Here is a 14,480-nt window from a genome sequence, read left to right as displayed (position 1 = left end):
ATGCTTTTCTTATGCTACTTTAAACTTACAAATCAAAACCACATTTAATATTTCAATGTTTTTTAAGCTACCAAAAATGAATGACTGCCTGTTATGAACTGTTAAGTTTTTGTAACTAGAGAAGCTACATTCTCTAATTGATGCAAAAAAAAAAAAAAAAAAAGAAAAAAAAAGTTTTCACTTGGTGGTTATTTTTATCTTTACTAATAATAAAGCAGAAAGTCTCTCTGTCCGGAGGATGTCTGTAGGATGTCCGTAGGATGTCTGTGACGCGCATAGCGCTTAAACCGTTCGGCCGATTTTCATGAAATTTGGCACAAAGTTAGTATGTAGCATGGGGGTGTGCACCTCGAAGCGATTTTTCGAAAATTCGATGTGGTTCTTTTTTTATTCCAATTTTAAGAAAAAAAGTATCATAAATTACGAAATTATCGTAACGTGGAACCATAACATGGGCACAAGCCAATTGGCGAGATACGAAATTATCATAACGTGGAACTGTAACGTCGGTACAAGCCAATTGGCGAGAAAATTCACCATTCATTATTTGTAAATATACAAGCGAACCAAAAGACCTTTAATTTTTCTATTACGGGCGAAGCCGTGCGGGTACCACTAGTTTAAAATAAAGCAAACCAAAGATATCATGCTCAAACTGTTTGTGCTTTATGCAATTTTGGCGAGAGTGATAAATTCTCAGAAGAATTCAAGGAAATACTTGTAATCATAATAAGCAATTCAGAGCAAACAGCTCATATGGTAGCAATCCTAACTGAAACCCCAGCAAAGAAAAATCATTAGTAGAGTGCTTGCAATTATGTGCCTGTGGGGACTTCAATTTATGCAGTAGGTCTTGAAGCAATACATATAGGGCTTGGTTCGCCAAACATAAGTGCACGAGATGATTAGTCATTCAGTCAATCAAAGAACAAAGCATTCAGAATCAGAACTGTATTCAGATATTTCTATGCTTGTTTTTACATGATCTATTTTCCTTGTTTTATGATTCTCATTTTGCACTCTCTCTCCCCCCCCCCCCCCCCGCCTCTTTTTATTTTTTTTAGAGTGAAATACAAGGATATTATATCCTCCTGTTGATGAAACCCAGTTGCTTAACATACCATACTGTTCTGAAAAACTATCGCCGGAATTTTGTGGTTTACCATTTCAACTTTATAAATAAATGAAATTAAACTTATAGGTGTTCTACTGTTAATTAGTTGTTAGACATTACATCCATCACTTTACTATGTATATTTTAAATATCTTGACTACACATTTGTTTGCTAACTGGGTTTAAGTAACACAAATTCATTAAATTTGGTATGGCACATTTATGATTCAATTCAATAAGTTATTAAATTTAAAAAAAAGATAGTTGTAACCAATAAAACTTTTAACATTTTATTTTTATTAAAACTTTTAAAATTTTCCCTATATTTGGAAAATCAAACACTGGAAGCACATCTCAAAGATGTGCAATTGTGCATCCAATTTCAAAGTAATTTTATATACAGTTTAAATTAACTTTACATTATACATACATTTTTTTACAATAATACTTTCAGGTTTAAAGTATGAGTTCTCACTTATAACAGAAAGTACAATACACAGCAAGGTACCATGATTGTGAAGACTACATATACTGTACAAATGAAAATGCTTGATGTACCCAAGAGTACAATTATCTACACTTATTTTTTTTATGTACAATGTATAGGTGTTCTACAAAAATAAACCCATAAAAATGTACCAAGAACTATGCCCACGATGAAAATGACAATCAAAGTGGGTTAACTACGTTCAACGGAAGCACCAACAAGACAGCTTTTTGCAACAGCTAACCGAAACTTAAAATCTTCAAAGCCCACACACACTAACAGCACACAGACACTTCAACACGTTCACCCTTTAAAGCATGTCACTAACAAAGTTCCACTCAAGGTACGTCATTGGGGCAAGGGTCTGACCAATCCAGCACAAAGGACAAGCCACCATAAAAATGGATGTTCAGAGGCAATTAATTGATATACAAATATGTGGATAGGCACTAGACAGCATAAGAAGAATCACATGAGTAATCTGTACTGCTTTAGCAAGTTTCACCTTTGATATTCTTCTAAAGGTTTAACTATTCTCTCTGAAAAAAAAAAGGATCTTTTTTTAAAAAAAGGGCTTTAATTATTTGTTCAAAGTTAGAAATAGATACCATCAAGCTAGTATGCTTGAATTCATGTGTACAATGATATATCTCATAAAACAATGTAAAAAATTTTAAAAACAGATATTGATTTTCGGGATTTAAATTTGCAAAACAATTATAAAATAAGTGAACAAAGAGTACAAAAACGTGGATTTTTTTTTTTTAAAGTTCAAAATTGTACAACACATTTTGAAACTGATCAAAGTAGTTATTTTTAAGACCCAGAATTATGAATTTTGTATTTCTTGTTCAATACACAGAATTTTTACTTTCTCTTCTCCCTTTACGTTTTCAGTATTTAAACTAAAACAGGCATGTTTGCCTTTTATACATTAGCAATATAAGTTAATAATATTAATTCATAAAAACATTCAAGAACAATTTAAAACCTTTTAACTAGACTGAAATAAAACCATATTAAAAAGTATTTTGCAAAATGTCACATCGTACTAAAAATTTTACATGCATACAAAACCTTAAGTTCTTCAGCATTGTTAATAAAATGATTAATCCTTGAACATACATATTATATACTGACCATGTTTAACAAAATGTAATTTTGCTTACAATTTCTTTAATTAGTAAAATAAAACACACAGTATCACAATAAATAAAGGATATGTTTCTGTGATAGTCTGTTTGTTTTGGAAGTCCTGATAGATGGTGGCGGCTAGGTGTGTCATTTCAAATGCTTCCAAGGGGCGGAGGCAAAGAGTGTATATACTCCATGCAAATTTTATCGGGAAAACCACACCAACTGATATATAAAAACAATTTCTCAAATCCTCCAATACCCCCAAATAACAAGCCTGGTGGTGGTACTTATCCCATCTGATCTACCAATGATAAACCAGGTCCAAGAGTTGAGAAATTTTCAAAAAGTCCAGAAGATAGTCTGTTCAAGATATCCTCCATAGAGAATCCAGTGCATTGAAGAAATTACTGACATATTTTGTCACCAGTACATTTAGGACACACAGGATATCGCTTTGTACCATGTCTTGATATATTTCATGCCAACATTAATGTACTGTGCTAATCTGACAACATTAAATAGATGTTTCTAGAATTTAAGGTCAATTTCTGTCCCATTTTGAGTACATATTTATTTCCATTTAAATAAAAGAAAGTTTTCAAATGCATTGAAAAAAGTACTAAATCAAATCTGGCTTTCAAAAAAAAATCATTATAAGCATCAATTGTTAATTTTTAAGTCAATTTAAGACTCAGTTGCATTAAACTACGTAGTTATGACAATGACCTGGCAGAAGAAAAGAATTCTTTTTCTTTGCTAAGTGACAATGTGATAAACTTTCATTGGGGTTTGCTAACTAAGTTTTACCTCTTATGACAAACAACACATTGCACCAGATGCTACACAGACTAGTGCACGAAAACAGATACTAAACAAGTAGCCAGGTATTAAAATGATAGCAGTGAACCGAAAGAAAAAGGAAACTGAACTACAGAAATGTCTTCAAAAATTATCTTTCAAAATTAAAGAAAGAACAGAGCTTCAATTAAATTTACCAAGTAAAAATTAATCAATAAATAAAACCCACTTATTGCAATTTTAGAGCAAAATATGAATTGTTCACTGAAAAATGCATAAAAACTGTTACTCACTGTTTTAGCTATGTAATGTCATGTATCAAACTACATGAAGTATGAAAAGGAGCATACAATGTAAAGAATCATTTGCTTTATTTTAAATGACTTAGTGTTGGGAATGTCTTAGGATTAATGCTTCTAACAATAAATTTTATGGTATTTACATATTAAAAATAATTAAAATGTGCTTACCATTGTAAACTTTTAAAATAGCTTCACAGACAAACTTATATTGACTCTGGAAAAAAAGAGAGATCAGTAATTGGAATTCCTATTTCAATATCACAAACGTTCATTTATAATCTTTTTTTTTTAAAACTTACAGTAGTTTGAATTAGCATTGCCCTCTGGTCTCTCATTGCTCTCACAATATCTAATGGATAGACAGGTTCATTGGCTTCTATAAGGCACATGGCTGTTTCCATTAATATTAATACACCAGTTCGCCCAATGCCAGCACTAAAAACATTAAAATTGGTAATTTAATAAACATTATGAAAGGAAGTATAGCGTCTAATATTCAATAAATCTATATGTTTAGATAAAATATAATGAATAAACAAATCATAAAGTACTATAAAAACTAAATGGTGAGATTGTCTGAAAAATATACACAGACATGTCAGCCTCATACACACTAGAAATGCACCAATAAACAAATTGGTGTACTTCCAATTAATCGGTAAAAAATAATCAGTCGATGCTAATTAACTATAGTAATAATTATTTTCAATACTACAATTTTTCAATCAGCATTTATTTTTTTTAAACTACAACTTCAACTCTTAAAAATTAGTTAATACCTTGCTTTTTTTCGGTTAGCAATAATGTATTTTTCCCCACTTTTTTTTTTAAAATAATGTTTTAAAATTGTATCCAAGTTTTAAAAAGTAATTTTCATCTTACTATTATGAACAAAATTATATGTTGTTGACTAGACATGAAATTTCAAATATTTAGCCAGTAGGTTGTTGTTTTTGAAACTTTTAGTGTAGCATTGACATTTTTCTTTCAGTAGCCATTTAAAGCAGGCCTTTTATCTTAACGAAAATTATAAAACAATTTTAAAGCATGATGCTAAAGATAGGGTGGGAAAGAAAGTGCTAGCACATGAGATGTGTGCCACATTGCATATATTAGTGGTGCCCAATCTTTTTTTACCCAAGGGCCGCACAGAAAATGCTAATGACCTCCCAACCACAGAGTTCTCCTTCATAGATTTAGTGACTTTTTTGTTTTTACTTTTTCTTTCTCTTTCATTCTAAGCAGTATTTTTTCTACTTTAAGTTCTACAGTAGGGTGGGCCGAAAAAACTAATTTTTTTATTTCGAAGTTGTAATAGCGCGGAAAAGTTGCGAATTTTAAGACAGACAAAGGAAAAAAAAAATTATAAAAATCGATTGATATCTTCCGTTTGCGCATGCGGCCTTAAGTTTGACAAAATATAAAAAAAAAACATTTTTGAGGTTTTTAAAAAATTTTAAAATTTGATGTTTTTTTTAATGCAATAGTTTGTAACGTCTTTAAACAGAGCCTCAAAACGTTGTGCTTAAATTTGCTTTCGATCAGCTAATATCTTTCGGTCACGCATGGGCTTCAAAATTTTCTAAAATAAAGAAAAAGTTAAAATTTTTATGGGTTTCCGGTGTTTGATGAATAATTAGTATTTAAATATAATAGATGGAAGTATTTTTTCAATCGAACTGAAAAAAAAAAAAAAACTGTCAGGTTCATTCAATGATTACCGGTCAAGCAAAGCCTTAGAAACTCTCGGCTTAGTGCGCAGATGTCGGACAGCAATCCAGACAACGTCACTCCCCTGGCTGGGGGCACTCCCCTCCATGCCATCCTAGAACCACGTTAGCTGTCTCCCAACATTGTTCTTTCAATCTGCATATGTCAGTAGTGATCTCAGTAAACTACTCTTTAGTTCAATCTAGCTGTTTTAGTTCTGAAACTCTTTTAGTTTTTTGTCATGATATATGCCAAGGCATTGGGCAGTTTGTCCCCTCCATTTCAATGAGTTGCCGTTTCGCCACAAGTTTAAGCTCTTGGATGGCAAGACAACAGAGCCCAGTACATCTAAAGGGCCAATTAGTCTTGGTGAAAAGTTTGTTGGATGTCTGGAACATTACTTTCAAGCAATTCCCAGTGCACACACAAGACTATTGAACGCGTATTGCGTAAAATTCGTCACGGTAGTCTCAAGAAACGTTTGTAGAGTTGAATCTCGAGACGGATTTATAACAACCACCCTACTATCCAGATCATCCATACCTAACTTCACCAGCAAATAGGTCTTCAAAGTCGGGGATTGAGACATTGTCAATGTGTGATTCGATGTCGTCGTCGTTACTGATTTGTACCAACAATGGGGAAGAAGATAATTCACAGTACATCCAGTTGACCATTTCTGCTTGCACATAGAAGTTGACTTTTGCGTGAATGTTCTAACTGTTTTCCTTCTTGGATCTATTTGTCTTGACTTCAGAATTCTTCAAACATCGAACATTTATTTATTTATTGTTGTCTTGAGTCATGGCTTAACAGTAAAGTTTTCTGGGTGAGTGAAAAAACCATTCCGTTCAATCACAGGGTTGACAACATAAAACAGTGGTTTTGGTAAGTACCTGATATATTGTATAGCTTGATAAACAAGTTTTGGGCCGTCTTAAGATGGTTTGATAGAAAACCACATTGGAATGAATGATTTCAATATAAACTATACTAATTCTTGAGGTTCAGATGTGAGGCTTTCTTCACTTATACAGTGAAACCTCTATGAACGACCACCTCTATACAGCGACCACCTCTATTAACGACCAATTTTCCATGGCACCGATTTTCCCCCGTATATACCTAATGTCAAAATACCTCTGAGAAAGACCATCGAAACCTCTTACAATGACCGGCATATCAAAAACTTCAGCTGTAACAAATGCTAGGAATTTTTCGTTAGAAACCAAAAAAGAGAGAGAGAACAAATGAAAAGCAATAGAACATTTAGTTTACACACATATCAGTCTTCTCTTGTTAACAAAAGTGGAAAGAAACCAGAATAAGGGATTAAAATCTATTCTCCTGTGGTTTCAAAAACGTTCCTTTCTTGTCTTCTCCTGTTCTAAACCTCAAAAATGTCACAAAAAGGAGGGCGTAGTTTTTCGGACCCTTGGGAAGTTAAAAGGTTGCATAGGTATATCACCAGTCAAGTCAGGCGTGCGTTCCCCATTGAGGAAGGGTGATAAGAATAGAAGTTCTCTAAAGGATTGCTTCTTGGAATTTCTTGGTTACTACGGGAGGGGGGGGGGGTTGAAACGGTCCAATCCTAGGTCATTAGAGTGAACAAAATCTACAGCTCATTCGAGTAGCTAAAGGATTGGTTTCAGTGTTGCATTGGATCTCCATTTGATCAACATCTCAGTAAAAATGTCGAAAAAGCGAGTTTATCTCACGCTCGAGAAACGTATTGATGTTATACATTTACATGAGAAGGGAAAATCGGAAAGAAAATTAGCGGAAATCTTTAGCTGTGGTAAAACTCAGATCAACAAAATTATTAAAGAAAAGGCAACTCTTCTAAAAGAATGGGAAAATTTTAAATCGCGTGGTGCAAAGCGATTACGTCAAGAAAAATTTGGTAACATAAATGAAGTTTTGTTTGAGAGGTTCAAAACCGCTAGACTGAAAAAAATCCCCATAACTGGTTCCTTATTAAAAGAAAAAGCTAAAGAAATTGCCGATGCATTGGGAGTTGAGGACTTCTCAGCAAGCAGGTTATGACGACAAGGATATTTTAAACATGGACGAAACGGGCCTTTTTTTTCGAGCTCTTCCCAATAAAAGTTTGGTGTTAAAATACAAAAATTCAAAAGGTGGAAAATTGCCGAAAGAAAGACTTACTGTTGCCTTCTGTGTCAGTGCCACGGGAGTAAAGGAAAAGCCTTTGGTGATATGGAAATCTGCAAAACCACGGTGTTTTAAGGGTAAAGACTTGAACAGCCTAGGCGTGACATACAAAGCTCATAAAAAGGCTTGGATGTCGAGTTTAATTTTTTAAGAATGGCTGAAAAACTTGGACCAGAAAATGGCAAGTCAAGGGAGAAACGTTGTTTTAGTCCTTGATAACGCAAGCTGTCACTCTCGCGACCTAAATTTAAAAAATGTAAAAGTAGTTTTCTTGCCACCTAACACAACTGGAAGACTTCAGCCCCTAGATAAAGGGATTATCAAATGTTTCAAGATGGAGTACAGGAAATTAGTTCTAAGGTTTATAATTTCCCGTCTGGATGACTCTCTGACATCATCGGAACTTATCAAAAAAATTACTATACATGATGCTGTGCAATGGATTAAACAGGCGTGGAAAGAAGTGAGCTCAGACACTATCAAGAATTGTTTTGCTTCTTGTGGTATGACGAACTCAGAAATTGAAAGAAACATTCCTGAAGTTGTCGAAGATAATGTTGAAGATGAGCTTATGCAACTCTCGACGATTTGTGAAATGGAATATGATCCAAAAGCCGCAGAATATGAAGATAATATTCAATGCTATGACGACAATTGGGAAGAACGCCTGATGGAAAGTTTCGCAAATCCTGGTAAGTTCATTTTTGATAATTTTATTTAGCAAATAATAATCGAGTACATTTCGGTTAAAAAATATTTTTGCCTTTCAGGCACTCAATCAGATTCCGATGAGGAAAATGAAGGTGATGAAAACACGGGGTTGACGGATGCTGTATGACCAAGGCTGTCAGCTCAACAAACTCTAACAGAAATAGATAATCTTATGTTGCACTCAGATTGCACTAATGGTGAGGACATTAATAATTTATTTTTACAGCTAAAAGCTAAGTTAGAATCTAAAGTTGTTTCAGAGAAAACTAAAAGCCTGAAGCAGGCAAATCTCTTTACATATTTTAACGCTACTTAATAATGTTTAAATGTAAAAATCATGTAAAAAGTGTATTTTACATTAAAAATTTTAACAAAAAAAATAGAAGTTTCTTTGTTTAAACATTTTTATTCTTTTGTTTTTGATTACCCTGCAGGAAGAATATGAATAATTTCCATAGGTGCTATATTACCTTTGCATGTTAAAAAATGACCTAATTACCTCTAAGAGCGACCAACCTCCATTAACGACCACTTTTTTCAGGAACGGAGAGTGGTCGCTCCTGAGAGGTTTCACTGTATACACAATCTGAGAGTTCTATTTGCCTTTGTCAACCACATCGAATGTGATAAACGCAGATTATTTCGTACAGCCATATCTTCTTTACAGGTTCTTGACTCAATTGCCTTCGAAATATCAAGCTAATGATGCTGAACTTTGCTGAAGGAGTTTTGGTCCATCTCAAGGACCAGGCAATCAATGCTCTGAAAGTTAACTACCAGACAATTCTGGCAGTCAACTAATTTTTCCCCCAACTGACCTTTTAAAGGTACTACACCCTGTTGTCTTGCCATCCAAAAGCTGAAACATGTGGTGGAATGGCACCTTATTGAAATGGAAGAGACAAACTGCTCATTGCACACTCATATATCATGATAGAAAACTACCAGAGTTGCAGAACTAAAACAGCTACATTGAACTAAATAGTAGTTTACTGAGATCACTACTGACATATGCAGACTGCAAAAACAATGTTGGGAGACAGCTAACGTGGTTCTAGAATGGCGGGAAGGAGAGCGCCCATCCAGGCGAGTGACGTTGTCTGGATTGCTGTCCGACGTCTGCGCACAAGAGTTTCTAAGGCTTTGCGTGACCGGTAAACATTGAATGAACCTGACAGTTTTTTTCTATCTTATTTTCAGTTTGACTGAAAAAATACTTCGTCTATTATATTTAAATACTGATTATTCATTAAATACTGGAAACCCATAAAAGTTTAAACTTTTTAATTATTTTGGAAAATTTTGACGCCCATGTGCGACTGAAAGATATTAGCTGATCAAAGTCAAATTTAAACACAATGTTTTGAGGCTCTGTTTAAAGACGTTACAAGCTATTACATTAAAAAACATCTAATTAAAATTTTTTTTAAAAAATCTCAAATGTTTTTTTTTTCTTTTCATATTTTGTCAAACTTTAGGCCGCATGCGCGAACGGAAGATATCAATTGATTTCCATAATTCTTTTTTTCCTTTGTTTGTCTTTATAATTTGCAATTTTTCCGCACAACTTTGAAATAAAAAAATTGAGTTTTTTGGCCCACCCTATTCTACAAATTTGTATAGTAAGCAATAAATAACTTTTCAGAAATAGTCGGCAGATTTCTTCAAGAATCTGCGACAAACGTCGCAGTGTCAATCTGTTTCTGCTACAAGTGCAGTCGGTAAGTGGAATAAAGGCTCTACATATATTTTAATTTTCAATTTGTGCTTTCTGTCTTTCTCTAAATTGAAATTAGTTAACAGTTTCTAGTTCAATTATACAGATAGATACTTTAAGGCAAAGTATTAAATTACCTGCAATGGACTATTGTGGAATCAACCATTCCAACTCTGTTTTGTCTAACCTGAGATACAAAGTCTAAAAAATCAGAGGCATCATCAGGAACTCCATGATCTGGCCATGCTGTGTATTGCATGTGTGTAATATGTCTTTCTTCATTATCCTGCAAATAATATTTTTGTGAGAAAGACCTACTTTGATACAATGTATAACAAAATTGCAGACAGTTTCCATGTAAAAAAAACTACAACAGCACCTTCCTAAATGGGTACCTCACATTGAAATATGCCTCTATTTAAATAAAGAAATGAAACAAGGAAAAAATGGTTAAAAACTTTGAAAGGTATCAAAATGTGGCAAAAACATGAGTTATTTTTTGTTTTTAATTTGGTGGTAAAATGAACCAACCTCTAGATTAGGGATCAAGCACCAGGGCCGATTTAACGGAGGACAGGCGGGGCTACTGCCCCTGGGCCTCCTTAACAAAGGGGACCCTACAATAAATTTTTTACGAAATATTCTAACTTTCACGGGTCGAAAATATCAAATATATACATATATGTCAAAATATTCGGATATATATCAAAGTATCGGATATTTTTGAAAATATGATGATCTTTTCGAACCCTGATTAGAGGCCTCCACTCCTTCATTGCCCCGGGGCCTCCACACTTCCATATCCGGCCCTGTCAAGCACAATATTTAATCAGCAAAGAATGTGTGTCAATCGAAAAAAAAATTCATACAGCTAAACTAAAATTTTGATAATGTGTTGTTTCTTAAATTTTGTTAGAAGATTCTTATTATTTTTAAGAGCTGAACCCGAGAAAAGCGGTTTTTTTTCTCATCACCAAAGGATTTGTTGCAAATATTAAATTTCAAAATTTGAAACTAGAAAATAATTAAATAAATAATTAAACAAATGAATAAAAGAACTGTGACTTCAAAATACAATTAGAATGTTTTTTTTTTTTTAAATTCTTTGTTCATTTTTTGCTTATCTATGCATCACTATATCTAAATTAAACAAAGGAGAGAGCTGAAGAAGAGGGTGAAGGCCGATCGACCTACAGAGGGGTGATAGTAGACTCAAATAATATTTTCTGAAGAAAGTGAAATTTTTGGAAACTATAAAGAAGCATGAGAGTACCAAATACCAGCCGAATATTTGGTATCGCTAAAAAACATGCTTTCTTTTTCTTTTTTTGGTCCTTAATGGGTGAGAAATGCAAAAAAATAACGTAATACACATTTTTAAATGACATTGAATGTCTCCGAGCTAACTGAAATAAATGATCTCGAAACACAATTTGAACTGCAAATTTGAAATTACCAAGAGTTTTCCTCCGACTTTTTATCTCTGAACACTAAACAGTAATGATGCAAAAAAGAAATTGGGAGGGAAAAAAAAAACATTTAAAAGCATTTTCCACTTTTGGTTTATATTAGTATGAAAGAATAAAATGTATATGAAAAAAGTATTATTGAAGGAGTGTATTTTATTCATTTGCAGAAAAATTGCAAATTGGATTTCAAAAACATTTTCAAAAATTTATCCAATAAATTTGGAAAAAAATTAATATATTTTTCTAATCAAATTCAAAAGAGTTAGTTTTCTCTTTTGCATTTTGATTTCAGACCTCCTGAAAATCCTTAATGCATTTTTAAACATATTTTACTTTGCGTAGCAATTGAAAGAATATAAATTGATCTTTACTTTAGATCTATTGTTGAAAAGTATTGGAGAGCTTGTGAATTAATGGTATAAGTGCTATATTTAGTGTGTGGAATTTGCAAAAAAAAAAAAAAAAAAAAATTATATATATATATATATATAATGATCCTGACTATATATAATTTTTTTTTAATGCTCACAAATTTAAAATAGTATTACTTGAAGTGAAGAAATTAAAATAATGGTTTGCTGCCTTTAATAACGAAAAATATCTACCTCAGAGTTAATTAATGTAAACTCTCTAAATGATAATGAAGAACTTTCTCTTTCTTTCATGCAAGATATCCGAAGAATTCCTAGATCCAATGTGTCATACAATTTCGGCCAGTATTTGTGGCACTTTGTTCGCCCCCTTTCCATTATCGTTGTAACCATCACAATTAATGTTGACTGTTGTTCCCAAACCATCTATAAAGAAAACAACACATTTATAAAACATATATCACAATTTATAAGAAGCTATAAAATTTAAAATAGTTCACTTTCATTAATATTAACATTTAAAAATTTTGTAGATATGCTAATGAATTTATTCCCTCTTGCACTGTAAAGGGTGTTTTTTTTAGAGGTATAGAACTTTAAATTGGCAACACTATTTGATATGTGTGCCATTTTGATAGCTGTCACTTGTTTTATGTTCAGCTTGGTTTGTCCATGAATAGAGAACAAGGCGGTGCAACATGCCACACAGCACATGTCACAACTGATTTATTGAAAGAAACGTTCAGTGAACAAATACTTTTGCGTAATGGATCAGTGAATTGGCCTGCAAGATCATGCGATTTAACACCGCTGGACTACTTTTTGTGGGGCTATGTGGAGTCTCGTCTGCCCCGATAAGCCACAGACGATTGACGCCTTGGAAGAGAACTTTCGCTACCTTATTACTGACATACGGCCTCTATTGCTGCAAAAAGTGAGAAAATTAGACTTTCCAATTGGACTTTCTTCGAGCCAGCCGAGGTGGCCATATGCCAGAAATCATATTTAAATAAAAATGGCAAAGAATCATCTTTCGAATAAAGCAACATTTATGACAATTAACAACATTTAACTGTGTTTTATTTGAACCTAAAGTTTTCTACTTCTAAAAAAAAAAAAAAAAACACCCTTTATTATGGGATTCCTGCCTTGACATAAATTACCAATTAAGATTGCTTCATTTTGATACTTATTCTTTTTATCAACATTTAACATTTTCTGAAATACTGACTAATTTCTTTGCAATTTTTTTATAATGAATGGAAAAATTTGGTGCTCTGAATAATTAACAAATGTTTTTACCAGTTCTGTTCAGTTGTATTTAAATATTTTAAAAACTTGTCTCAAAAGCTAAGTAATTTTAAAATTTCAATACAATTGATCTTGAAATTATGCACTAGAAAAAAACTTTTCACTATTTACACAACTTGATTGAAACATGAAACAAAATAATACAAAAAACATTTTTCCCTACATCAATTTTGGAAAATTTTCAAGCCTAGCTACAAGCTTTTCATAGAAACACTATGATGTAGCTATAAGTTACAACTTACATGCCAGAAATCACCAGTTGTGTTGGGAAGTGGACCTTGAGTAGCTATATACCTATTCACTATTCCTGACGTAGGAATTTCCATCTAAAGAGGGAAAACGTTAAAACAGCTTTTTTACACAAGAAATGTATATTAGAAACATGAATTTTTAAAATGCATTTACCACTTTTCCGAATATGTTTTGTGCCTCAAAATTTAATCTCAAAAATTAGTATATTTTATAACATGTATGTGTAACTTGTGGCTCATTGGGATTGACTTAATGTGTTGATAACTGTGTTGTGATTAGTGATGTAAAATACCTGGGTATTTATTTTTAGGTGTAAATACCCAGAGTATATATCCAGGTAAATATTCAAATTGGGTATTTACCCGGGTATTTATTTCAAAAATTTATATTCAACTAAAATACTTTTCTGTCTGTGTTCCACTAAGTATATATATAACCAACCATATACAAAACAATAAATTTTTGCCCAAAAATTGTATTTTGATCACATATTTAAAGAATTATTGTGTGAAACAACTTAGCAATCTAATATGATATTCCCATTAAATGTGTTGGATATGCCTAATCAATATCTTCATCTTTCTTTTTTGTTTTTCACTTTTCAAAGCAAAATTTAAAGTTTTACCAGTACAAATACAAAGTGAGTGACAAACTAACGCCTCCTAAATACTAAATGCCTATCGCGTTCTCCCTTTTAACATAGAGCAAAATGCTCCCAGTAAGTATAATTTCGGTCTTCTGAATACTGCCAAATATCAAAGGTCGAAAGCATTAGAAATTAAAAGGGGAGAAAACAATTGGTTAACTTCTAAATTTAAATTTTAAAACTAACCAATTAACGATTTGATTTGAATTGTTTGGATCCATCGTCATAGCAACAACATCCATGTATTGCCGTCAGGTAGCGTTGTTTGTGTACCGGCAGAGGA

At 32.7% G+C, this 14,480-nt stretch overlaps 1 protein-coding gene across 1 annotated transcript in view; it reads right to left on the bottom strand.

The window, feature by feature from the left end:
* Positions 1-1,617: 1,617 nt before the first annotated feature.
* The window catches only part of LOC129221918 (tyrosine-protein phosphatase non-receptor type 4-like), a 69,724-nt gene continuing 56,861 nt past the window's right edge, over positions 1,618-14,480 (bottom strand). Inside the window, exons 8-13 of the mRNA XM_054856301.1 lie at positions 13,542-13,625; positions 12,223-12,414; positions 10,286-10,434; positions 4,138-4,273; positions 4,007-4,052; positions 1,618-2,140 (exon numbers count right to left, since the gene is read on the bottom strand). Coding sequence (XP_054712276.1) covers positions 2,103-2,140; positions 4,007-4,052; positions 4,138-4,273; positions 10,286-10,434; positions 12,223-12,414; positions 13,542-13,625 — 645 coding nt within the window. The 3' untranslated portion in view covers positions 1,618-2,102. The remainder of the gene's footprint in view (positions 2,141-4,006; positions 4,053-4,137; positions 4,274-10,285; positions 10,435-12,222; positions 12,415-13,541; positions 13,626-14,480) is intronic.

Source organism: Uloborus diversus, chromosome 1, assembly GCF_026930045.1.
Source record: "Uloborus diversus isolate 005 chromosome 1, Udiv.v.3.1, whole genome shotgun sequence".
NCBI classification, from domain to species: domain Eukaryota; kingdom Metazoa; phylum Arthropoda; class Arachnida; order Araneae; family Uloboridae; genus Uloborus; species Uloborus diversus.
Note: the sequence above shows the minus strand (reverse complement) of the source record. Positions and strands in the feature narration are given on the sequence as shown.